At 46.6% G+C, this 27,117-nt stretch overlaps 1 protein-coding gene across 7 annotated transcripts in view; it reads left to right on the top strand.

Annotated features, from left to right (window-relative positions):
* VPS8 (VPS8 subunit of CORVET complex) overlaps nucleotides 1–26,132 on the top strand; it is a 250,931-nt gene extending 224,799 nt beyond the window's left edge. For 2 of the 7 annotated variants that reach the window (XM_032407004.1, XM_032407007.1), the window contains 2 exons: nucleotides 22,866–22,946; nucleotides 25,388–26,132. In XM_032407004.1, the coding sequence (XP_032262895.1) occupies nucleotides 22,866–22,946; nucleotides 25,388–25,537 (231 nt within the window). In that variant the 3' untranslated portion in view covers nucleotides 25,538–26,132. The remainder of the gene's footprint in view (nucleotides 1–22,865; nucleotides 22,947–25,387) is intronic. The other 5 variants (XM_032406995.1, XM_032406997.1, XM_032407001.1 and 2 more) reach the window with 4 other exon arrangements.
* Nucleotides 26,133–27,117: the final 985 nt, after the last annotated feature.

Below are 27,117 nucleotides of genomic sequence, written 5' to 3'. Positions count from 1 at the left end.
AGAAGAACCATGAGAGACGATGGACTCTGAAAAACAAACTGGGGGTTCTAGAGGGGAGGGGGTTGGGAGGATGGGTTAGCCTGGTGATGGGTATTGAGGAGGGCACGTTCTGCATGGAGCACTGGGTGTTATGCACAAACAATGAATCATGGAACACTATATCTAAAACTAATGATGTAATGTATGGGGATTAACATAACAATAAAAAAAAATTAAAAAAAAAAAAATCAGGCAGGGGCACCTGGCTGGCTCAGTAAGTAGAGCATGTGACCTTTGATCTTGAGGTTGTGAGCTTGAGCCCTATCCCACACTGAGTGTAGAGGTTGCTTTAAAAAAAAAAAAAATTAAGCAGAAAGGAATTTTTTTTACTGGGGCCAGTAAACAGGTAGAAAGAACCAGATGTGGGGGAGTAGGTGATAGATAGTTGATTAGAATTGTCTTTCATGTGGCCAACTGATTCTCGGAAGGGATCATTAAGGATTGTAAGCTGGCTCAGGTTGAGGGTGGATCAAGGGCTTGGGGGAGGGAGAGAAGCTTAACTAAAGTTTGGTCATCAGTTAACAAACATTTGTTCCATTGAATCAGGACAAACAGTTCTGCTCATCTTTTAAGAGGCCAAGAGTGGATATTTGATGGGCCTGTGTCTGGCTTTGTCATAGATGAACCTGGTGGCTTGGTGGATTTTGTCTCAGACTTATGGGGAAGGGTGGTCTTTGCAGTAAGCTGTTTCCCACAATAGGGTATGGGGATTTCCTTAACTACAGCTGTTCTTCAGGAACTCAGGGCTCAGGTGAAGTATAACATAGTCATGGGTCTGACTGAGCTGCCATGTTCTTTCCTTACTCCTCTCCATGAGTATGATCTGAAGTCCATGGCCAGGGCCTATCTGAAACCTGCTTACTAGTCCTGTAGAGGAAGAGAGTGTTAGCTGGAAACAGTTATAGCGGAGGATAGTGGTGACCACTTGCTTGTGGTATTCACTCTTGCTGATGATTGGGCGTATCTTCTGGCCTAAAAAGTAGGACTAGCTGAGGGTTTCAAAGAATCTCAGAGTTCTTACCCAATGTACAAATCTACTCACCAATTTCTTTTGTATTAATTGAATATTTTTTAATGTAGCATTTGGATTTCTTTAATGATATTTTAAATTAATGGACTTTTTTTTTTGAGAGAGAGAGCGCAAGCAAGGGGCAGAGGGAGAGAGACAGAATCTTAAGCAGGCTCCATGCTCAGCACAAAGCCTGACGCAGGGCTCGATCTCATGGCCCTGAGATCATGACCTGAGCTGAAATCAAGAGTCGGATGCTAAACCATCTAAGCCACCCAGGCGCCCCATTAATGGACTCTTTTTTTTTAAGCAGTTTTAGATTTATAGAAAAAGTGAGCAGAAAGTACAGTTCCCATACATTTCCCCCTCCATTTTCCCGTTATTAACATTTTGCATTCCTGTGGTACATTTATTACAACTGATGAGCTAACATAGATACATTATTATTAATGTAAGTCCATAGTTTACATTAGAGGTCACATCTTGTGTTGTACATTCTGTGGGTTCTGACAAATGTATAATGAAATGTAGGCACCATTACAGTATCATGCAGAATGGTTACACTACCCCAAAAATCCCATGCTTCATTTATTCATCCTTCCCTCCCACCCCCCAAACTTCTGGCGACTGCTCATCTTTTTACTGTCTCCATAGTTTTGCCTTTTCCAGAATGTCGTGTAGTCAGACAGTATGTAGCCTTTGCAGATTGGTTTCTCTTACTCAGTGATACCCATTTAAGGTTCCTCCATGTCTTCTTGTGGCTTGATAGCTCATTTCTTTTTAGCTTTGAATAATATGCCATTGTCTGGATATACCAGTTTGTTGTTCATCCGTTCACCTACTAAAGGACATCTTGGTTGCTTCCAGGTTTCAGCAGTTGTCAATAAAGCTACCATAAACATCCATATGCAGGTTTTTGTGTGGACATGTTTTCAGCTCATTTGGGTAAATACCAAGGAGCAACTGCTGGATTGTATGGTAAGAATGTTCAGTTTTCTGAGAAGCTGCCAAACTGTCTTCCAGAGTGGCTGTACTATTTTTGCATTCCCACACAGTGAATGTGAGTCCCTATTGTCCTACATCCTTGTCAGCATTTGGTGTTGTCTGTTTTTGGATTTTAGCCATTCCAGTAGTGGTGTCTTGAATGACATTCGATGTTGAGTATTTTTTCATAAGCTTATTTACCATCTATATCTTCTTTGGTGAGGTCTTTAAATGTCTTTGAGGGGTTTTTTTCCTGGTTTTTGTTTTTTGGTTTTTTTTGTTTGTTTGTTTGTTTGTTTTTAGTGGTGCTCTATGGTTTACCCTATACATCTTAACTTTTCTGATTCAGCTTCTGATTTAAACTAGCTTAATTCGAGTTATACATAGAAGTGTTACTCCTATTTAGCTCTATTATTTTTTCCCACATTTTGTGATACTCTTATACATGGTATATCTGTTAACGTTACAAACCCAACAATACATTGTGATAATTACTGCTTTACTGTCTTAGCCACTTTCTTAGCCCAGTAAAGCTTTGTTCCTGCCCATTTCCTTTGTGCAAATATATTGCATTTCTGCATGTTATAGGCCAACGTTACATTATATACGTATTATTATACAGTTCCCTTCCAGTTCTTTTTACCAGTTCTTTTTTGGTTTTTCTTATGTGGATTTGAATTGCTTTCCACTAATGACTGTGAACAGTGACTAATGAACTTATATTAGTATTTTTTTTATAAGGTGGGTCTGTTAGCAACAACTCCTCTCCATTTTTGTTTACTTGGAAAGTGTTTCTTTCATCTTCATTTTTGAAAGATAGCTTTGTTGGATATAAGATTACTGATTGACAGGTTCTTTCTTGGAACACTTTGAATATACTATCCTGTTGTCTTCTGCCCTGTCTTGTTTCTGCCTAGAATTCAGTTATTAATCTTATTGGGGTTCCCTTATAAGTAACTGGTCATTTTTCTCTTGCTGCTTTTCAAGATTTTCTCCAAGTCTTTAACTTGTAGCATTTTTACTGGGAGATTTTTGTGGATCTCTTGGCCTTTGTCCTGCTTGGAGTTTGTTGAGCTTCCTGGATGGGTAGGTTACTGCTTTTCTTTTCTTTTTTTTATTAAAGATTGTATTTATCCATTTGAGAGAGAGAGAGAACATGAGCAGGGGTGGGGAGGGCGAGGAAGAAGCAGACTCTCCGCTGAGCAGGGAGCCCAATGCGGGGCTCAATCCCAGGAGTCCAGGATCATGACCTGAGCAGAAGGCAGATGTTTAACCGACTGAGCCACCCAGGTGCCCCTAGGTTACTGCTTTTCAATGAATTTGTGACTCTTCAGCCACAATTTCTTCAAATATTTTGTCTTCCCCATTCTCTGTCCTCTTATTTTCTTACTCCCATTATGTATTTGTTGTGGTACTGATGGTGTCCTGTGTTTCTCTGTTCAGTTTTCTTCACTCTTTTTCCTCCTAATCTTCAGCTTGCATACTCTATTGATTTATCTTCCAGTTCATTATTTCTTCTGCCAGTTCAGATCTACTGTTGAGCCTCTCTCCTGAATTTATTTTAGTTATTATACTTTAAACTCTAGAATTTCCATGCTATCCTTTTTTGTAATTTCTCTTTATTGATATTCCTTTTTTTAAAGATTTTATTTATTTATTTGAAGAGCGAGAGAGAGCATGCACCTGTGCACACAAGCGGGGGGGGGGAAGGGCAAAGGGAAAGGGGGAAGCGGGCTCCCCGCTGAGCAGGGAGCCAGCAGACATGGGGCTTGATCCCATGACCCTGGGATCACAACCCGAGCTGAAGACAGACACCCAACCTAGTGAGCCACCCAGCTGCACCTCTTTATTGATATTCTGTATTGGGGGTGCAACATTGCCATCATACCTTCCTTTAACTTTTAAAATCACACTTTCCTACATTTCATCCATTTCCTGTGTGTGTGTTTGTGTGTGTGTTTTTTTAATTGTTTGTTTTGGGGGTTTTTTTGGTTCTGTAAGTATTTATTATGGCTGATTTTAGTGTCTTTCTGTTACATCTAACATCTGGTTACTCTCTAAGGCAGGTTGTGTTATCTGCTTTTTTTTCCCAGTATGTGATCACACTTTCCTATTTCTTTATATGCCTTGTAATTTTTGGTTAGAAACTAGATATTTTAGGTAACGTAGCAACTCTGTGCATTGATCCCCCACTCCTGGAGTTATTCTTATTTGCTCCACTCTACTCCAGGCTGCTTCAGCCTAAGCTATTATTATTATTTTTAATGACTGGCCGGGTTATTTTAATGAAGTCTATTACCCTACCCATCCCCAAGTGTTAAGCCTCTGATATTGCTCTTTGGGAGACACGGCCTTGGGTTTGCCCACAGACAGCTAGATGGCAGTGGTATTGGTAAAGGCTCTCTCTTTTTCCTTGGCCAGACCAGCTGTTAAACTCTACTGATTCCTCTGTTGTTTTCAGCAATGCCCCGGGTGCATAAATTGCACTACACACTGATCCAGCAAAATTGTGACTCCTTTGAAGGGATAGTTTCTGAGGTCTGTTTTCAATATTTGTTTTGACCTCCTTATTGGGGGCACAACCCCTCCCCCCCCCCCAGCTATCATTTCCTCGGTTCTCTTCTACAGAGTAGCTGGCCTGGTGCAGGTTGTATCTACATTAAATCCACGACTCTCCTCCCAGTTGCCTTTCACCACAGTCTTCACTGTTCTTAAGAATACTCTTAGGTTCAAACTTCTCCACACTCAGTTGCAAATGAAGTCAGTTCCTTTGAGAAGAGATTAGGACCTGTTTTAGTGCCTGCTTCTCCCCCAAGGAATAATCTCTGAACCAGAACTCTGTATAACGGCAAGCCTCTCTCTGAATGACACACCCACTTAGGACTTGAATGCTTGTTGGAAGAGGGCACAGCCTGAGGTCCTCTTGGCCTTTCCTGTGATGGAACCACTGCCTCACAAACTGGAGCAGGGGTGATCAGAGAGCCAGTTTTTTGTAGTGGACAGCACCCAGGATGAAGCCTGTATTCCATGGGTGGAGTTGGGGTGGAAGAAGGGAGCCCCCACCACTTCTTGACTGTGCTTGCCTAGGACTTAGCCTCAGCAGCACGTAACTGGAGGCAAGAGGAGAAATGCTGAAGTCCTGCTTCTACTGGAAAGAAAGCCCTCCAACTAGGAGCTTGGGAGAGAAGGAGCTTGGTGTTCTTGGCGGTAGCAGTCTGGGGTGGAGTCTCTACCTCACTAGGCTGGGGTGGGAGGAGGGAGCAGTCTTGGTTCAGAAACCACATGCTTGCCTTTCTTACTGATTCTACATTGATTTTTTTAAATAGTTATTTCTTCATTTGCTATTTGCCCTTAGGACAATTACCGAGGTCTATAAAGGGTTGGTTTTGGGGGGTGGTGTGTGTGTGTGTCTGTATCTATCTGTAGAGATATATATATATAGCTTCAATGGTGAAAAGGTCATCAGAGCATCTCATGCTGTCATGCTAGTAGACGTTGATCTCTCTCCTCATCCATTTCTAACAAGCAGTGGCCAACTCTTAGTGAAAACCTCTCCTGAGGCAGGACATTCCATCTTCGAGAGATATTCCTTTTTCTGGCTGACACCTCTCTACCTATTGATCCTGGCCCTTCCTCTGGAAGCCATTAGAAAGATACCTCATTCCTTTTTTATATAGCAGCCTTCCCAGTGCTTTCTGTAGGTGAAGTCCTGAGTCTCCAGGCCTAGCCTTCTCTTGTGCAGGCAGGACATTCACAGTTCCGTTCCTCACTCGCCTGTCCCCACTCACACCCTACCTCTTCTGCTCCCACCATGCTACTTCAGGGCCGGTCAGCTTAGAGCAGAACAAGATCATCCCTTTCCTTATTCTAGGTTCTCTAAATGAAACCAAAGGCACATTAGATTTTTAGCAGCCATTCTGCACGGTTGACTCAATGAACATGTTGATAGCAAGCTCCTGATTCTGTTCCCACACGCCACTCACGCCATCCTGTGTAACTGCTGTTGGTTTCTAGAGCCAAGTGCAAGGCTTGTCTTGTATTGTTTCAGATTACCCCTTTGGGAATCAAGTTTTTTCATTCCATGCATTGGCCTCTTTTATCTTTATCCAGCTAACTAATAAAATATTTATATAAAGCGGAGCCGGGGTAGAGCCCCACAGAGACCTAGATAACATTACTTACTAGTCACCAGGCTCTGTTAATTGAGAGTTAGTGGGTGTGATTTTTCTGCTTCAGATAGGACACCCCTTCATGAACAGTTGCCGTTGTTTTCAGAGTGGAGTCAGGCCATAGGAGTCTCTCACAGTGGGGCTGTGTGTGGGGCCGTGTCCGAGCCGGTGGTTGCTCTGTGTTCCATCGTGGTGCCCTCTCGGTATATGCGGGTGAACTCCCTTACCAAAGGAAGTAATGTCCCCATGGCTACCGTCTCCTTGGAGTTTTGGACCCTGCTGAAGTTCTGTGTATTGCTCAGGTTAGAAATGGGCCTTTCCCTTCCAACAGAGTTTCCTGACAAAGCTCTTAGGCATTTCCTACAGTACGTGGCAGGGGTCTTTTTTTCTCTTCAGTATGTATGACAGACAGCTAACAGCCCATTATTTTGCATTAAAACAACTCAGTAGGCCGTTCTTAATTGCTCTCTGCTGAATGATCACCTATTTGTAAAGGTCATAGAATCCAAACAGCAGAGCTTTGCAAGGTTTGAGCTGCTCTAATGTATGTGTTGTTCTCGAGAGGCTGATCTACTGTTACTGCGGAGTAGAGCTTTCTGTCTGGACTACTTTCCCAAATCAGTTCACGTGCCATCCCTGAAAGCTCACGCTCCTTTCGTAGTATCAGAACATGGGGTTGAGTCTGTTCAAGAAACAGTGAGAAGTCTTTGGGTAAAGTAGAAGGAAAGGAAAAGATGAAGATGAAATGCAAGCTGGTGCTGAGTGCAGTCTATTCTCTCGGACAAAAGCCACTGCCGTGGGTCTCTTGTGTTTTGTTGTTTTCCGTACATATCCTAGGGGCATTCTAGTTGTGATTTACATTTGGTTCTTCTCTTGTGCCATAAATAAGTTATAGCTCCCTGTTTCTTTTTTTTTTTTTTTTAAGATTTTATTTATTTATTTGACAGAGAGACAGACAGTGAGAGAGGGAACACAAGCAGGGGGAGTGGGAGAGGGAGAAGCAGGCCTCCCGCTGAGCGGGGAGCCCGACGTGGGGCTCGATCCCAGGACCCTGGGATCATGACCTGAGCCGAAGGCAGACGCTTAACGGCTGAGCCACCCAGGCGCCCCATAGCTCCCTGTTTTGTGTGAAATACCTACTAATGGTAGATATTATTCCAGATACAGCATATTCTGAAAAGGAGAGACTCCTCTCTACATGGTTAAGTCACGTAACTTTTTCATTTATTGACTAAGTCAGTTAAGACTACCTTTTTATGGTACTAATTGGGGCAGTCCATATCTGTCTCTAGCAACTTCTCAGCAATAGAAGAGAAAATAAAATTACACAGAAATATCTCTGCAATCATTGGAAAGAAGAAATTCTCTAATTCCAGTGTCCTCTCTCTGCATTTCACTTAGCTCCGAGAAGCCCTCTGTGCTTTGTGTTTACCTCAACGGTGTTGTCATTCCCCAGTCAGTGTGTATCTCCACTGTTCCAAAAGTCTTCACCAACATTTATATATTTATAAATACGCTTCACGACTGAGCCACCCAGGCGCCCTGTGCTGATCACCTCTTACTCTGAATTCTTGTGAGCAATTCTTGCCCATTCTTCATTTGGCACTTGGCATACAGTACCTTCTGTTATTGTTTTTGGTGTCTGGCCTAACTTTTGAACTTGTCATTTGTTGTTTTTCTTAAATGTGTTACACCTCCCCTCACTCCTCAGCTGCTTTGAGGCAGCTTTCAAGACGCACACAGCAGAAAAGGACAAAAGTGAATTACTGAGGGTGTCCGAGAAAAATGAAAATATATCTGAGTCGAATTCAACAATAGCTTAAAGCATTTGGGGAGGAGGAATCTTGAATGAAACCTTCTTGAAATCTCCACGACCTAAAACAGGATAGTTTAGTGAAACTGGAAAGTATGTAAATCATTACTATAACGGCCCAGTGAAACCCACGTGTGCATTGCCTCAGTTTTTGTCGCTCACATTCACCCTGGTTCCCAGGAAGAAAGTTTTATGTGTACCCGGGATATTGATTCCTTACAGTTTACACGGTCAAGTCAGAAATACTTGGTAAGGACCACAGCAGTTGCCATGAAACTCGCTGATGAGAGCGTACGCAGGCCTGTGTGCGGTGAGTAAATGCCCGCGTCCTTCACTCCCAGACCTCGTAGTCCTGGGCAGGCACCGCGGGACCCAGCACCCTGCCTTACCTGTATTCTCCTCTGTTACTTCTTCCCGCTCTTCTTTGGGGTTATTTGACCATTTTTTAAATATTGATTTTGATTTTTCTATTGCTTTTATAGCTATATCTCTCTGCTTTTTTTTTTTTTTTTTTTTTTTTTTTTTTAGTGGTAGCTGTAGGGATTACAGAATACATCTTTACCTTATCACAATCTAATCAGAGTTAATATTTTACTACCTAACATAAACTATAGGAACCTTGCAGTGCTATAGGCTCATTTACTAACCTCTCATCATCTAGTTCTTTTTATAGTTTCCATTTTTCTACTGGGGTTCCCTCATGTATTCATTTATTAGGTCCATCCTTTAAATCTTTAAACATATTTATAAAATAGATATTTTAAATTCCTTGTCTGCTAACCCAGTATCTCTCTGCCATCTCTTAGTCTGTTTTTATTAGTTGCTTTCCTGGTTATAAGTCCTGTTTTCCTACTCCACTTATCTGGAGACTTTTGATTGTGTGGTAGGCATTATGGACACTGTGTTGTAGGGCATCTGGATTTTATTGTCTACCTTTAGAGACTTTTGAGTTTTGTTCTGGCAGGTTACTGTTAAATCAGTTACATATTTTTTAGGCTTATTTTTAAGCTCTGTTCAGGCAGGTCTAGGATACCCTGCTCCTAATACATAGCTTTCTGATAATCTCATTGGATACCCAGGGTATTTATCAAGGTCTTTGCACTCTAGCTGGTTAGTATTCCCATGTCTTCCAGTACTTTGCAACCTCTAGAAACTCCATTTAACTCACAGCTCCCCAGTACCTGTTCTCTGCCAGGCTTCTGGAGTCTTGCCCACATATGTGCAGCTGAGTATTAGGCCACAAACTTAAGGGGACTCCTGTATAGATTTTCAGCTAAGCTTCCTCCTCTTCGGATTTACCCACTGCCCAGCCCCAAACGCCCATCTCTAATTCCTCAGTTCAGCAAGACCGCCATGCTCTACTTGGGCTCTCATCCAGAAAGTGTCTCCAGATAGAATTCCAGGGAAATGATGGGACTCTGAATGTTTCCCTTCTGCCGAGGATTACAGTCCCATTCTGCCTTTTGTCCAAAGTTAGAAAACAACAGTTATATATATTTTGGTTGGTTTTATGTTATTATGGGAGAGCTAGTCTAGTTCAGTACCATTACTTTATAATGGCAAGATTTGGAAGTCTCTGTAGTTTGGGGGGAGTTTTTTAAAGTACAGTAAACAATAGCTTAATTATAACTTTCATTCACTTTCCATATTATCACTTCACTTCCTGCCCTCTACCTTCCAACAGCCATGGTTTTTTTTGTTTGGTTGGTTTTTTTAAAAGATTTTATTTATTTATTTGACAGACACAGCGCGCGAGAGAACACAAGCAGGGGGAGTGGGAGAGGGAGAAGGAGACTCCCTGCAGAGCAGGGATCCTGATGCGGGGCTTGACCCCAGCACCCTGGGATCATGACCTGAGCCGTGAAGGCAGATGCTTAATGACTGAGCCACCCAGGCGCCCCCCCAACACCCATGTTCTACAGAGAGAAATGGTTCAAAAGCTCTTCTGTCTTTTGGACAGTGAATTGACATCTAAAATAACCAGAGTACAGCCACAACGCATCAGTTCTCTTTTTCTTTTGATTTGTAATTACATTGTTAACTTGTATTGGGTTTTGCTAATTTCAGGGTTAAGCTTGCTTTTCCATTTGATTCTGTATTCCTCTTGTTATCAGATAATCATTTTGAGGTCTGTGTAGTTAAGATGGGCAGGAATACTAGAACTGAAAATATTTCAGCAATCATGGCTCTGATAGAAAATCATTAAGGACCCTGCCCTCTCAGAAGAGCTCTTTGTCATAATTGCTAGCCCACAGTGGCATCCATCAAGATAATTGTTCGACTTTATTCTTAAGTAGGCAACAGTTAGATAATCAAAGGGTAGTAAGCCTTAATTACATATATGAAATGAATGCTTTCCCTCTTTTTATTTTTTTTTAATAAGGTCACTGATAAGACACAGGAGGATTTCTGACTAGCAATAGAAAAATGCCACCCCACTAAGAAGCTTTCTTTGTAACTCCACTTCCCATAAAAATAAATCTTACCAGATTTTTTTTAGATCTTCCTTTCCTGACAAAAAGGAAAGACCATAATATACCACAATGCGGGAGCCTAAGTTTGCACAGGACAGTTCCCTCAGGAAGGAAGGAGGTAGGGGTCCCAGCCCAGTTGTCATCCATTTTATTTCCCAGGACTACCATTTTTTATTTCTGTTTCTAATGCTGCAGAACACTGGAGGCAGCAACATCCATCAGTTATTTTTTAATGTGTTTGAGAATTTGAGTCAGTGACCAACCTTTTGTAATAATAATAATAATCCCTTCAAGATAATAGGGAGGTTTTAATGCATTTGACCAAAGAACGATATTTTTTAAAGTTGAAACTACATTCTACAGTTGCCTAAAAGTTTTTAAAAGTCCCATTTTTTTTTTTTTAGGAATAATGAGATTATTAGCTTTTGCCACCACAGGTCTTCCCCAGGTTGTTGCCTTTCAAAGCAGGTTAGGCAAGGAGTAGCCAAGCATGGACAGGTGAATATACGGGTATCAGAGACTTCAAACCCATCTGGGGATAGTTATTTTTGTGAGGGAGCAAAATGGGTAGCCAAGCCAAACAAAAATTACTGTGTTCCTCTACTTAATGACACAGCGTGGCACTAACATTATGGATGGTCCCACCAAGGATCCTGCTGGGGTCTTCAGATACATGCACTCCTGGCACACTGAGCAGCTCAGATGACCCATGGGAGGTCCCTAATACCTTATACCCCCATAGCACCTTACGTTTGTCTATACAACAGAGAAAATACCTGCATAGCCTACTTCATGAGGCTCTTATGAGGGAACTGGAGTGGTCTCTGGCTTTATTCTAGTTACTTTTTTTTTTAAGATTTTATTTATTTATTTGACAGAGAGCACAAGTAGGCAGAGCAGCAGAGAGAGAGGGGGAAGCAGGCTCCCGCTGAGCAGGGAGCCCGACGCAGGGCTCGATCCCAGGACCCCGGGATCATGACCTGAGCCAAAGGCAGCCGCTTCACCGACTGAGCCGCCCAGGTGCCCCCTATTCTGGTTACTTTCATGTTTAATGCACACATTAGCCAAATGTATGCATTAGCCTTTATTGTCTCTAATTGACACATGAGAAAACTGACCTGTTAGATGGTCTAATCCTATAGCCCACTATCCCACGTTGGTGATATCAACCCAACTAATTAGTGTCAGAGCCAAGTTCAGAATTTCTTCTGTGATGGCAGAAAATATTCATGAGCACCTAGTGTATGCACAAACCTGTCTTCACATTGTTGTGTGTGAGGGCTCTCACTGAAGAACTTAGCTTTAGTTCTTTTTTTTCCCCCAGTATAGTTAACATACAGTGTTGTGTTAGTTTCAGGTGTACAGTATAGTGATTCAGCAATTCTGTACATTACTGAGTGCTGATCATAAGTGTACTCTTTAATCCACTTTAACTTTTTCACCATCCCCACCCTCCCCCCACCTCCCCTCTGGTAACCATCAGTTCTCTGTATTTAAGAGTTTGGCTTTTTGTCTCTTTTTGTTGTTGATTTGTTTTGTTTCTTAAATTTCACATATGAATGAAATCATACAGTATTTGTTCTTCTCTGACTTACTTCACTTAGCATTATACCGTCTAGATCCATCCATGTTGTAAATGGCAAGATTTCACTTTTGTGGCTAAATGATATTCCATTGTGTGTATATACAGACACACGCACACACACGCACACACACGCACACACACACACACGCACACCATATCTTCTTTATCCATTCATCTATAAGTAGACATTTGGGTTGCTTCCATAATTTGACTGTTGTAAGTAATACTGTGGTAAACATAGGGGTACATATATCTTTTTGAATTAGTGTTTTCATATTCTTTGGGTAAATACCCAGTAGTGGAATTACTAAATCATATGCTAGTTTTATTTTTCAGTTTTTGAGGAACCTCCATGGTTCCACAGTGGCTGCACCAGGTTGCATTCCCACCCACAGTACATTAGGGCTCCTTTTTGTCTACATCCTTGCCAACACCTGTTGTTTCTTGAGTTTTTGATTTTAGCCTTCTAACAGGTGTGAAGTGACACCTCGTTGAGGTGTTGATTTGCATTTCCCTGATGATGAGTGATGCTGAGCATCTTTTCGTGTCTGTTGGCCATGTGTATGTCTTCTTTGTAGAAATATCTATCCATGCCTTCTGCCCATTTTTTAACTGAATTATTTGGGTTTTTGGTGTTGAATTGTATAAATTCTTGATATATTTTGGATACTAACCCTTTATCAGATATGTCATTTGCAAAAATCTTCTCCCATTCCGTAAGTTGTCTTTTAGTTTTGTTGATTGTTTCCTTTGCTATGCAGAAGTTTTTTTATTTTGATGTAGTCCCAATAGTTTATTTTTGCTTTTGTTTCCCTTCCCTGAGGAGACATACCTAGAAAAATGTTGCTACAGCCAATGTCAGAGAAATTACTGCCTGGGCTGTCTTCTAGGATTTTTATGGCTTCAGGTCTCATATTTAGGTCTTTAATTCATTTTGAGTTTTTTTTTTTTTTTAATTTATTTATTTGACAAAGAGACAGCAAGAGAGGGAACACAAGCAGGGGGAGTGGGAGAGGGAGAAGCAGGCTTCCCACGGAGCAGGGAGCCCGATGCGGGGCTCGATTCCAGGACCCTGGGATCACGACCTGAGCTGAAGGCAGACGCTTACCAACCACCCAGGCGCCCCTTGAGTTTATTTTTGTGTGTGGTGTAAGACAGTGGTCTAGTTTCATTCTTTTGCATGTTGCTGTCCAGTTTTCCTAACACAGTTTGTTGAAGAGACTATTTTTTCCTGTTGCATATTCTTATCTTCTTTGTTGAAGATTAACGGACCATGTAATCATGGGTTTATTTCTGGGCTCTATTCTGTTCCACTGATCCATGTATTTGTTTTTGTGCCAGTACCATACTGTTTAATGTCTACAGCTTTGTAGTCTATCTTGAAATCTGGGATTGTGATACCTCCAGTTTTGTTCTCCTTGTTTAAGATGGCTTTGGCTGTTGGGGGTCTTTTGTGGTTCCGTATTTGTTCTAAGAACTTAGCTTTAGTCCTTAACATTGTCAGCTCTCCCTGGGCTTCTTCAACTCAGTCCTCCAAAATGTATTTTTAAGCATGACAGTAATCATTGTAGCTCATTTCATCAACTGTTCTCTCTCCGGAATCTTTTATTAAGACTTCATGGGCCTGATAGGATGAGTTTCTTTAACTAGAAAGCAGAATCATGAAAGATCTCAGAAAGAGATCGGAGGCGATCCGTGTTTCAGGAGCATGGCACAGGCACCTTGACCCCCAGCTAGTCCTACTCTGCTCCTGACTCAACCTTCTGTGTTCCTGAAAAGTGACTTTCTGTCAGGCTTCTTCCACACTGATGCCAGGAGCAAGGCAAGTGAAAGAAACCTCTGGAACTAGACTGCTCAAATTCAGGTCTGGCTTCCCCACCACCCAGAGTGACCGTGAGCACAGCACTGCAGCCCAGGACCTTAGTTGCTCTAGGTGGGAAATAAGGCTGACGGAAGTACAGCCCTCATAGGGTTTTTGTGACAATTAGATGAGCTAATGCACGCACAGCGCCCGGAACAGGGCGGTTGCTTGCTCAGTAACTGAGCCGCCACGGGAGCGGTGGTTGTTACTCCTCTCACATCTTAGCCCACTTAATCCGGCATGTTCTTCCTGCTGCCGTGAAGTCACTATGTTCTTTTTCATTGTGGTACTAAAGGGGTATTTTTAGGGGTATTTTCTAGTCAGATACTCGTCCTCTCCATCCCCCACCTCAGGCGCCCTCTGCCTGAGGGCTGCTCACTCTGGGGCCATCGGTACTGCGCCACGTGAAATCTCCTTAACGGATGTTCTGCCAGGTGTTTCCCTCCTCTCTCCAGGCAGCCTAGCAACGTCCCTGCTTATTTTGTCCTTTCATTACCCAATTCGTTATTAATTGTGACCTATTGAGAGAGTGGAGGCATTCGGAGATGAAGATGAGTGAGAGGTCAGGGTTCCGTCTGGAGCAAAGTGTGTGTGGAGGGGAATTTTAGGAAAGGGGTTTCTGTTTGCAGGGAGGAAGGAAATGTCGCCTCCCTCTTATCTCTGAAGCCAAGGTTTCATTTTAGGCAAAACATGAAGGACCTCGAGTTTGAAAGAGCTTAGGTAGTGGCAGAAGTCTGACCGAGGCCTGTGAAAGATAGAAAGATTTAAAAGTGAGGCCAACAGCAGGAAGGGAGAAAACTGGGAAAATATGGTTCTGCCTCCACTCATCCCACTCCACCTTCAGCTCCAGCCCCACCGGCAAGTTACAAAAATGCCAGTAGAAGGTTCCTAGAATGCAGGAAAGACAAGTAATTATGTTGCAGAATTATGTGAAGTGTCCCATGTCTCTGGCAAACTAGGTTTGGCCTGCTCATGTGGGAAGACCAGTAGGAAAAGAAATGTTGGGGTTTTGATTTCAAGACCTTATGTATTGTAGAGATTCCGTGACTGCCCTCTCTCCATGGGTGGTGTGGGAGCCTTCGGATCCAGGATCCCTGACATTATTATTATCATCATCCCTGTTCCTAGGACTCCCACCCTCGGGGTGGCGGCGGATCCCGGTGGCTTTCCTATCTTGAAGCTTGACGTGCTAGTTGAATCCTTGGATCCTGAAAGCCCTGGGTGGTTTGCTTCCTTCCAGCGGCTGTAATGACAGCTCTGCTTTGCACCCCGTGTGAGTCTCAAGCTTTACAATGTGCCGGCACCACACATTAGCCCCACGTCCCTCTCCCCGGGGCTCTCCTCCTTTTCCGCGGCTTTGCTTGAACGCGGAGCGCTGTGGGTCGCTTCCAGGGCCGTCACTGTTTCTCCCTCTGATGTTCAGCCACAGTTTAATTTTCAGCTTTTATCACTAGACTTCATTACATGGGAAGAAGAAAATGTGCTCTGGCAGATAGCATCGAATGTGTTTTCCCTTCTCTTCCAATTGGAAAATCCTTCGTAATCGGTTCTCAGCGGGTGGGTTAGAGGGTCTGGGGACACTAGGCCGGGTGCTTCGTGTTTGTGCATCTGCCCCACTGAGACTGCGTTCCCATCTGGTTGCTCCCACTTTGGTGTTGTGCCGGATGCTGATTTTGCAAATCCCTTTCTCTGTACAGCATCTTAGACCGACTCTTCTTTCTCGTCAGGGCTGTCGTGGGGCTTCGTGCCGGGATCTCCAGTGCCTGTAGTTGGTTGCCCTAGTTGGCATATGATTACGCCATAAAAGCCATGAGTAACTGCAGTAAATGTTACTTTCTTACTTGAAACCTTCATGCCCTCAAACGCCTGTTACCCCCCGGGAGCCTTTCCTGAGTGGTAGGGCGTGGCCCGGGGTGGCACTGCGTTCGCTAGATCAGAGGGTAGACCTGGGGGGGCACCGTGACCCGCCCAGGTGACGCGGGGAGCTGTGACAGGGTAGAGCTCAGGGTTCCTGAGTCCCAGCGCACTGTTCTGTCTTCCAGGGCACTTCTCTTAGGAGTATAGATCGCTGCCGTGTACTGAACATCCGGTAGGTGCCAGGCCCATACGTGATCTCCAATCCTCACAGTTCTGTAGAGTTTACAGAGAAAGACAGAGACTGAGAGAAGCTAAATAAGCAGGCCAGAGGCATTCAGCTAGTTGTTGCAGAATCCAGATGGAGCCCAGGGCTGTCAGAGCATGCGCCCTGTGTTCTTCCTGCGTCTAGAGGGCTTGTGAAAGCTCCAGGGAACTTGTAGCAAGGAGAAAATCTGCTTGCTTGCCCTTGCCGTCCCGTCCTCCATCTGATAGCAGATAAGTCGTTCCCCCGTGCTCCATGCCGAGTGCAGCGCTGGGCGCCGGGAAGCAAGAGACAAGAGGCCCTGTGTTCTGTTCTGTTCTTTTTTTTTAAGATTTTATTTATTTATTACAGAGAGAGAGACAGCGAGAGAGGGAACACAGGGGGAGTGGGAGAGGGAGAAGCAGGCTTCCTGCTGAGCAGGGAGCCCGACGTGGGGCTCGATGCCAGGACCCCGGGATCATGACCTGAGCCGAAGGCAGACGCTTAACGACTGAGCCACCCAGGAGCCTCTAGAGTGAGATTCTTTTAAGATAGTGTTATAGACCATGATGTCCTGGACCGTAGTTGGAAACTATCGATCAAAGTTGTGTATATTTGGAGAGGACTGATGGTCCCTTAACACTTAGTGAAAGGTTCTCCTAAACTTAAATCTGATCAGTTATAGTCTGTTAAATTTAGGCTGTGTTATTACTCCAGTTCAACCAACTGTATCTTGCTCAAAATCTAGCTTACTGCCTTTCCTTCCTTTCTCTTTGTTTTACATAAGAGAAGGAACTTTAAAGCCAATAACCATAATTGCTGTTCTTTAGTAGTTTTTATACAGATTTTTTTTGTTTGTTTCAACTAAAGGAATAGCAAAGAGGGTGATGGTGACAGTAGTTGAGGCCTCAGGACTGGCAGTACACTGTTGTTTAGGATAAGCTTTGTTTTTTTAAGATTTTATTTATTTGAGAGAGAGAGAGCGAGAGAGACAGAGCACGAGTGGGTGGATGGGTGGAGCGGCAGAGGGAGAGGGAGAAGCAGGCTCCCCACTGAGCAGGGAGCCCGATGCGGGGCTCGATCCCAGGACCCTGCAATCATGACCTGAGCCGAAGGCAGACGCTTAATGACCGAGCCACCCAGGTGCCCCAAGGCCCTGTGTTCTTAAGGCTCCCCCCCCATTCCCCGTTCTCTCTCTCTCTGTCTTCAGCATCCCTTCCGTTGCCACGTTTGCCAGTGTGGACAGCACTGTGCACTAGGGTCCCCTGTCTTTCCCTCTCGGCCACGTGAGGACTAGGTACGCGGGACCCGTGTCCCATCCCAACTGGGTCTGTGTGTGGCGCCCGCAGGGCCCTCCCATGCCCCCTCCAGGAAGTCACACCAAATGAGGACTCAGAGCGTCCTGGCCAGTTACCACGTGCTGGAGGCCTTCCCCTCCTCATCCCAGCCACTTCCTGTGGCACAGCTCTTCTCTTATCCCCTGTTACAAAAAAACAAAACAAAAACACAACTAGCTCAAAGAATAGGCAGCTTGCCTATGAATGTCATCTAGTGCCCGGTGAGGCCAGGTTTGGGCTCGGGCAGCCGCTGCAGTATCCCAGGCACTTGGGGAGCAGGCCCGGCCACCCCTGCACGGGCCGCGGTCACACCGAATGGCTGTGTCGGCACTAGGAAGTATTGGGGAACAACAGAAAGAGGCTTTTAACTACAAGTCCTGCTTGCTTGGTAAGTTTTCCTGTCTTCTTAAAAGGGGTGGTACCTATATTTTTGACAGTTAAAAATAATCCTCTCGGGCGCCTGGGTGGCTCAGATGGTTAAGCGTCTGCCTTCGGCTCAGGTCATGATCCTGGGGTCCTGGGATCGAGTCCCGCATCGGGCTCCCTGCTAGGCGGGGAGCCTGCTTCTCCCTCTGCCTCTGCCTCTCTCTCTCTCTCTCTCTCTGACTCTCATGAATAAAATAAATTAAAAAAAAAAAAACATTAAAAAAAAAAAGAGTTAAGTGAAATAGCACCTATTGTCTGGTATAGAGGATGCTTAATAAATGTCACTTTAAAAAAAAAAAAATAATCCTCTCCCCAGAAGTGAATTAAATAAAATGAAATTGGTATTTTCACTGAAATACAGGACAAACACGCCAGAAATCACAAAGAATCTTTACAAGTTCAAGTTCTTGAAAATAGGAAGACAAATGCCAGCGATTTCACGCTGGGCCAGGAGAGCCCAGTGGCTGCCTGCTCAGACACCTAAAATGGACAGTTGCGGATCAGCCAGGATATGCGATTGTTCAGCAGCTGTTTTTTGAACGTTTGCTGGCTGTAGAGCGTGGGGAACGGAAAGGAGACAAAGACAGTTCTGATGTGCAGGGAGCCCCCAGTCTGACAGACGAGACTGATACACAGAATCACCCTGTGGTGAGTGCGACGTAACAGCGACGCACGGGCCCGTGGAAGCCGATCTGTTGGCAGGACGGGCACACGCAAGGGGCATTCTGGGCAGAGCGCTGGCTTCCGTGTCTCACGTACAAAAGTGTGATCTGGGCCCAAAAATGTTGTCGCGTCAGGGAGATTTTGATGGTTTATGTAGATGATGGGGGAGCATGTTGCAGACAAGGCCTGCCCTGGCAAATAAGCAATATATGGTATGAGATATCTCCGGAACCTCTCAAGCTTTGCTTACCAGCACCGGAGGAGGTGAAATCTTTTTGCGGGGTTTTAACGTCCCACAGATTCTGGGGTATTAAACCCCTCTTGTTCATCTTTGTACCCCAGACCCGATACTAGTAGGGACTCCAGAGATATTTGTTAAACCCGAGAGCTGGATCTTACGCATGAGGCCTGGGGGGGATAGGGCAGGAGCCTGCATGGGCAGGAAGCCTTCGGTGGACAGGCGAATTCCCAGAGGCCTGGTCCCTCCCCTCACGGCCTCCGTACCGCACTTCTTGAGCCTGTAGAACCGTGGAAAGAGAGTACAGAAATCCCTGCTTCAGTGATTAGTAGTCATTTCCTGTATGCTTCCTTTTGAAAACTACAGTCTTATTCCAGGAAGGCTTTTAAGACAGGTGAGCATCTACTAGGTCCTAAGCGTGTCTACAAATAGCTCACTCATTTTGCCTCAAATGACTTGTCTTCGCTTTACCACAGAGCCAGTATGCCCAGCCAAGAATAGGGCATGTCCGTCCTCTGGCTTCCGGGAGGGTTCCAGGGCGGCCCCAGCAGCTGCTCCTCAGCTGAGTCGCTGGTGGCCCGGGGTGATGGCTTGCGTGGTACGATAGGACCTGTAACCCTCAGGTACTTCACACCCATGCAACAGCCACATTTTTCCATTCCTGAAGGACGTCATCTTTGGAAACCCCTTCCTGTGGTATTTCCAAGGAGTTTAAGGGCATAACAGAGGACTAAGGCCCTGAGAGGCCACCCCGCACACTTCTCTGGGCAGGTCGTGTTGTTTGCAGTCATGGGTCTGTGTGTGTCTGTGTCTCTGTGCTTCCCATTTGTTCTCCTGGCAGAGGTGGCCTAGGGTTTATAAGGTAAAGGCCCTGTTTGTGACCCTTAATTGGTTATGAATTTTTCATTCCTATTAGGCAAGTCTCCTAGCCTTCTCTTCCTCAATTTACACAATCCCCTTCCCTTATTTAGTAAAACAGATGTAGGGCTTGCAATTCCATAAGATTCAGAATAAACCATGTGGCAGGAGCATCCTTATTAAACTTTATTATATCCAAGGGTTGCTACGATGCATGCGAACCTAGTATGTTGAAAACCAACATCCCTGATCTGTGGGTGCCGTAGGAATAAAGAAATGCTAATGGAATGGATGATTTGGTACAGCGGAATCAGTAGGAGGTAAAATACCTCGCAACCTGAGAGTTTCCTGTTACACAGGACTCCGGACAGGAAGTCTCCCGCCACCCTGAGCCTTTCTAGCAACACAGGGTAGCAGCACAGTGTAGACTGGGGACTGGCATTCTCGGCACTGCCTGTGAGCATGTTAGAAACCCAGCACCTCAGACCCCACCCCAGACCTGCCACCTGGACTCTGCATTTTAACAAGATCTCCCAGGGATTCTTGTGTACATTCAGATCCGAGAAGTACTAGATCAGAAAGCATGAGTTCTGCACTTTCTGCCTCAGTGAGCAAACCCCCGGGGGCTAGAGTCATTTATTCTATGCCTAGAGTAGACTCATCTGCCCATAGTATTTCCTGGGGGGTGAAAGCAGGATTCTGTTTTTAGCAGTGGCATTTTCTACTTATGACCTGACCCTCACTTTCCCAAAATGATTTGAGTTGGTTTCCAAAATACATCGAGTAGGATGAAATAAATAAATGAGGAAAACTTTATTATAAAACTGGGTTATAATTGCATACATAAATGTTTGCCACAAAGTCCTAAGCAGTTGCTAGTTGTACTAACCATTTAGCCCTGAGCTCCATAGTGATAAAAACAAAAAAGAAAATACAATTATTAGCAGGTCTGTGTCCAGTACAGCTTTTCTCAGCAAGGTCTGATGGGAATTTCTTAAGTGGGTCACCGTTAAGTGGCCGGTACCATCCACACTTACGTAACAAGTACAATAGTGCATTTCACGAGATTTTTTTTTTTCTTACAATATTCCTTCAAGGCAAAGAGCTGTTTTATAAAAGTACCTCTATAAGGAGAGAGCTTTTCTGGCTCTTGCTGCTTCATCAGATGCTAACTTGGCGTTTAAACCTGCTGTGTAACTAACCTGCCTTCCCCTCACCATAATCCCCCCCTCCACTCCCTTCCCTAGTCTACTGCTGACTTGTTTCTGTCTGGACCTCCTTTATGAAACACAGAGCAACCGGGGAATAAGCAAAGGTGACATCGGGGTGGCTGGGCCCTTGTCATATGGCCTGTGGCAGTGGCAGGCCCCACAGCTGAGGCTTTGAATGGCCAATGAAAGGCAAGTATCACCCTTGTCCTCAACCCGCCCCGCTCCCCAGTTTATGCCAGTGATGCTAAAGGGATATGGGAAATCAGGTGGCAAAACCATGTTTTTTGTTAAGTATCTCGAAGGTAATTAAGTATTTTTTCTTGTTTTGCTTTGTTTAAGCTAGGTGTGTAGTGTTTCTCAGACTTTCTGATCATCTTGAGCTTGGGTCTTCCCTGTGTATTTTACTTAGTATCTGTCAGAAGTGTGATACTCCACACACTCAATCTCCAAGAATATGATCGTTTTCCTACCAAATTACAGAGAAAAGGTGTCTAAAAAGTGTCAAGGCAAGTTTAAACATTCTCAGAGAGTGATCTCTCCATGTGTCTGGCAGACCCAGAGACGTGGAACAGAATGAAAAGCAGAGCCTCTGTGGGTCCCCTCTTCTCTTTTCTGGCTGTTTTGGATCATACTGTCCTCCTCAGGATTTCCACTGAGCAGCCTTGTCCTCAGCCATCCCCACATCACTGAGGGTGCCAAGAACTAAGGCATTACCTAAGTGGGGCACCACTATGGGGTTCCAGGGGCCCTGAGATGTGAGCCTTCTCTCTGATAGCTGCCTTCTGGACCTTACAGGAGATCCTTTTCGCCTGCTCAGGAGGTGAAGTGGTAAAACAGCTCCCCACTAGGCTAGCGTGAGTGATTTCAAGGGTAGTGTTTCTTTCGTCTCTCTGAGCTCTTAGTCCATTGTTTCCCCTTAAGGATAGTAAAAACTTTGAGGAAAAGAAGCAAAGTCCTTCCTGGAAGACAAATTATAAATTTATGTAACCTCTGTGTAATGCTTTTTTTTTAAAGTTCAGAATCCTTCTTAGGGGGAAAAAATGGACATGACCGTACCTTCCTCATAGAGTGGCACCCTGTCACCATCCAGACCCTTCGTCACTGAAATCCTCCTTTACAGATACATTCATTGTGTATTTAGTGATGCTTTTATTCATGCCAAGAGAGGTTCATAATAAATACAGAACAAAGGCCTCTTTTTACTAATCTTACACATAAGCGTAAAAACACCTGAAAGCAACATTTAAGGGGATCTCTAAATTGTAGTAATAGAAGCTAGCATGTACGGAGCCCTTGTGAGGTGCCAGGCATGTTCACAACACTTTAAATCTGTATCTCATCTAATTGTCAGTGAGCCCGTAAGGAAAGCATTTTCTTCTCTCACGGGTAAGGCCGTTGAGGCTCAGAAAAGTAACTTACCTAAGGTCACATGGCAAGTTAGCATCAGAACTGCTCTTCCAGTTTACCTCAGACTCCAGAGCCTATGCCTGCCTCCCCGGGATCCCACTTCTTTCCTGTGGGTAAGAGCGTTGGAGCAGACCCACCAAGAGGAGACGAGAAGCACAGGATCGGCGTGCCCGCCACCGTGGCAGGCGGAACAGAGCCAGACAGCTGTAGAAAGAAGTTAAACTTCACCTCTTCCAAAAACCAGTAGACTAACCTTGCAACCCCGTTAGGTGGCTGCCAGCTTGATCACGAGACAGGGAAAGGACGTGATGTAATTACAAAGCACCTGCCCGGCCGCCTCTAAGAAGCGGCGTCTTTGCCCCCGGCTTCGGCCGCGGGTACGGGAGCGCAGCCTGGCCGGAGCCAAACTGCCCCGCACGGTAGAGGCAAACGGGGGTCCCGAGCCCCGAGGGGAGCTTGTGTGCGGAGACCCAGAGAGACCCATGGGGACAGTCCCTCCACAGGTCAGCCTGCAGGGTGGCACCGAGGGGCTGCGGAAGGCCGTGCCTGTTTCTCATGAATGTTCGGTAGGGTCTCGCACTGCTGCCGCCTGCAGCTCCTTGGAGAGGCGTGAAGACCGGCTTCTGGCTCCGCACTGGCCCAGCGCAGGGGCCGCCCGCGCGCGGTGGTCACCTTCTCGTTTCTGATTTCCAGGCAGCCTCGGAACCCGTCCTGCACCCGCAGCAAATCCAGGCCTTTGATCAGCTTTGCCGTCTCTACCGAGGAAGCTCCCGGGTAATGTTTTTGGGGCGGCTTACATTTTATTTCCCAGTTTATAACCACTGTTTGGGAAGGGTGGCGTCCTCCGGCCCTCACCCCAGCCGCCGCCTCAGTTTGGAGCCCTGGCCCCGGGGAGCCCTCGGGAGTTAGCGGAGGACACGGAGGAGGTGGCCAGAGCTCCGTCCCGGCCGTGTGTGTACTAATGACGGCCCCCCCGTCTGCGCCGGCCGAGCGCGTTTGGCCATGAACACGACCGCTGAATGACGGGTACCCGAGACAGACGTGGGAACGCAGGCCGCCGGGGCGCCTGCCCGGAGCCTGTCTCCGGTGTCCTCCTCTCTTCTGCCGTCCTTGGCTCGGGGCGCCCACTCGCGTGGTTTAGCAGGGCTGCTCTGGCTTCCCCGTCACCACTGCGCGCCGGCTGGCAAGGTGGAGGAAAAGGAGAGCAGGAGGAAATAAACTGTCCAGACGGTTCTAGAAGGTGTAGATCTCATTTCTGTTGTCCAGAACTTAGGTGCCCGACTGCACCTGACTGCAGTGGACACTGGGCAAATGGGTCTTTATTGCTGAGGGCCAGGGGCTGAAATGACTGGGACCCGTCCGGAACCATAGAAGAGGACGGCCCGGGAGAGCTGCTAGCGGTCCTGCCCCCGCGTCTGTCTGCGCGCCCCCCAGGCACGTCCCGAGGGTGCCCGATAACTCCCTCCACCTGTTCTTCCTCACCTGCTGCCTGGGCACCCCAGCCAGTCACCCAGAGCAGAAGCCTGGCGGTACCCCTCCGCTCCCCGGGGAGCCCCCGGGGGCATCTTCTCCGTACCTCCTGTGGATTTCTCCCCTTTCCCTCCAAACGGTCACTCACAGAGGCCACTGCAGGTCTTCTGTCCCTGCTGCCTGGGGACTCGCTCCAAACCCCAGTGTCTGGTCACCCCCTTGTTAAAACTCTTTCCTGCCTCTCATCCCCGGAAGGTGGAGTCCAAACTAGCACCTTCTCCACGTCCCAAGTCCTACCTAGACTCCAGCCGGGCCCGATTTGTTCTCGGCGCTCCGCTTGAGCTCGCGCACACCGTGTGTGGCTCTGCTTCTGTGCCTGGACTCCCTGGCCCCCTCCCTGCTCTTCTGCAAATACCTGCTGGGAGGGTGGGGGGGCGGTAGCCCCGAGGAAAAGCGGTGTTCCCTCTTGGAGAGTTGGTTTTTATTCCAGGAAGCTTCCCCAGGGGTCTCCGGAATGGGGCCCAGCGGCTTTGCTGAGTTCTCAGCCTCAGCCAGGCTCTGCCCCACGAGTTGGCTTTCTGAGCCTCCTAAGGAAGCTCTGCTTCAAACTGTGGAGCCATTATTCACTATTCCTTGATTTCTAGATCACAAAGTTACAGAAGTAGAACACAGATCTTCTCTTAGGAAATAGAAAATATTTTTTCAGTTGATCTTTCTAAACCTCACAGTGTCTGAATGTGGAAGAACTTTGAGTTTATGTAACATCTGTTGCCTGTTCTGTTCCTAGTCTTCTACGGAATTGTTCTTAGGGAGAACTTCACAGGCTGATGGGCAGCTGAGAGGGTTAGAGAGGATGAGAAGTGTCAAAGATGGGGCTCTGTGGACCAAGGGACATGTGTCTCCCCGGGCCAGGCCCTCAGTGCGAGTCCCGGCAGGACGACGTGAGCTGTGCGTCCCTGGCCGGCTGAGTAACTCGCAGGTGGGGCTCCTGAGCCAGTGTCGTCGGCTGTGCCCTAGAGCGTCGCTGGGGCCGGAGTGCTTTAGATAAGTGGGCGCTTTGAACTGAGAGGCCCGTCTGCTGCGTCTCCAGTTCCCACAGTCACTGGTAGTGAGTTTTCCACAGAAGTGACGAATGGATACATGTGGCCCTTGCGTCGTCACTGCCTGGATGGAGAGAGAACCCCTTACCGGCTAGATCAGCAGAGGACAGGTTCCTGGCAGGGTGGGTGAGTAGGAACGGGTGCCAGACCAGGGAAGGCAGGACCACAGGTGGCTCGGCTAAGCAGAAATTGCCCCGTGGACCTGAGGTTGAGTCCTGCGCTACCACTCAGCGCTGAGTGACTTAGGACACGTTAACTCTGAGGACTCTGCGTTTTGCACGCAGAGGGTTCTTGTGGAAGGTTAGAAACCATACACACGTAGAGGACGTAGCATAGCGCACTCGTTGCAGTGACCTTGCACTAGTAGAAGGTCCTGCGGACGTGGGGTCCAGAGCCTGACCCAGACCTGCCGGCCCTGCCGTGGCTCACGGCTCCCTCCTCACAGCTGAAGTGGGGGCTGGACAGGTTACACGGGAGACGTCAGAGCCAGGGATCGTAATCCGGGGTCATTGCCCTGGGATCCAGAGCCAGTTGTATACTTCCCTGCGGTGCAGCCCCGTCCCTTGTGTATGTGAGGCAGGGGAATCAAGGCTCCTCCACCTCTGTCCCACACACCGTGGCTGATGGGTGTCCCTTCTTTTGCAGCTGGCTCTGCTCACCGAGCTCTCCCAGAATCGCAGCAGTGAGAGCTACAGGCCATTTAGCGGCTCCCAGAGTGGCCCTGCTTTCAACAGCATCTTCCAGAATGAGAATTTCCAGCTGCAGCTCATTCCCCCACCTGTGACTGAGGACTGAGGCCTCGTGGGGGCCCTGGCACTGGAGACCAGACACAATCCTGTTGCAGCGAGGGAGGGACCCGTCTCTAACTGGCTTGGCCCCTCCGCCTGCCCCCTTCTGAGCCGAGGTGGATGTCCGTGCCCGGGCCTTTCTCCACGCCCGTCATCCCCCGGGGAGACTCCCTGTCTCTCCCAGGATGTTGCAGCAGCATCAGTTCACCGACCAGTTGATTTTGTTTGCTTATTCAGCAAAGGAATGTCTCATACTTCCATCCAGCTTTTTAAGAACATATGCTTTGCTCTTTAGTTTCCCTGAAGCTTTGAGAATAGATGGGAGTCGGGCAGATGGCATTCAGGAGTCTGTCCTACTTGGTCCCCTCCAGCTGCTGGGTAACATGGAGGAACTCGAGCTCTGGCTGCTGTCGGGAAGACAGAACAGTGGTGGGCCAGGCAGCAGGAGAACTGAAAGCAAACACCTGGGGGCAGGGCATCGCCCTTCTGATGCGTTTATGTGAAAACCCATTTGAGTGTAAGCTTTGCCCTAACAATAAATGCCTCTGTGTTTAAGTTCTGCAGGCCTGCTGGCCAGCTCTCAGTCTGTCCAGTCATGAGGGACATTTAGAGCCCTTTTTGCCACAATTCAGTTTTTTGGGTTTTTTTGTTTTTCTTTTTTAAGATTTTATTTATTTATTTGACACAGAGAGGGAACACAGCAGGGGGAGTGGGAGAGGGAGAAGCAGGCTTCCCGCTGAGCAGGGAGCCCGACGCAGGGCTCGATCCCAGGACCCTGGGATCATGACCTGAGCCAAAGGCAGATGCCCAATGACTGAGCCACCCAGGCTCCCCCACAATTCAGTTTCATTAGTTCAAATTCAACCCTCTTTTACAGAAAAAAAGAAGCTGAGACTCACATGATGAATAATTTAACCAAGGCAGCACACACCTGAAATGGCAGGGGGGCTTGTCAGTTAAGTATCCGACTCCTGACTTCCGCTCAGGTCGTGATCTCAGGGTCGTGAGATCGAGCCCCACATGGGGCTCCGTGCTGAGCATGGAATCTGTTTAAGATTCTCTTTCTCCCTCCCTCTGCCCCTTCCTCCCACCCCACCCCCCCCCCCAGCTCTTAGTGCTCGATCGCTCTCCCTCAAAAAAGAAAAACGGCAGAAAAAGTTGAGTTCAAGATGGCAGTGTAACAAGATCCTGAACCCGTCTCCTCCCAGGGACACAACAAATCAACAACTACATACGGAATAATTCCCTCTGAAAGGGAACTGAGAATGGAATGAACAGAGCCTCCACAACAAAGACTGAAAGGACAACATCAAGCTGGGAAAGAGGCAAAGACACGGACTTGCCAGGGGAAAACATCAGCCATGGGGAAGCACAAGTGTGTACAGAACTCTTCCCTGAGGAGTGAGGCATTTGAGCTGCACATCAAATACACCCCAAACCTTAGATCCTCCACAGGAGATCAGGAGAGATGAGCCCCCAAAACACTAGGTTTTGAAAATCAATGGAGATTATGTCCAGAAAAACAAACAGTAAAAAATGGAAAACCCGCTCTTAAAGAGCTGAGGCACAGACTGTCCCCAGAAACCA

This window comes from Phoca vitulina, unplaced genomic scaffold, assembly GCF_004348235.1.
Source record: "Phoca vitulina isolate PV1807 unplaced genomic scaffold, GSC_HSeal_1.0 scaffold8, whole genome shotgun sequence".
Classification (NCBI taxonomy): Eukaryota; Metazoa; Chordata; class Mammalia; order Carnivora; family Phocidae; genus Phoca; species Phoca vitulina.
Note: the sequence above shows the minus strand (reverse complement) of the source record. Positions and strands in the feature narration are given on the sequence as shown.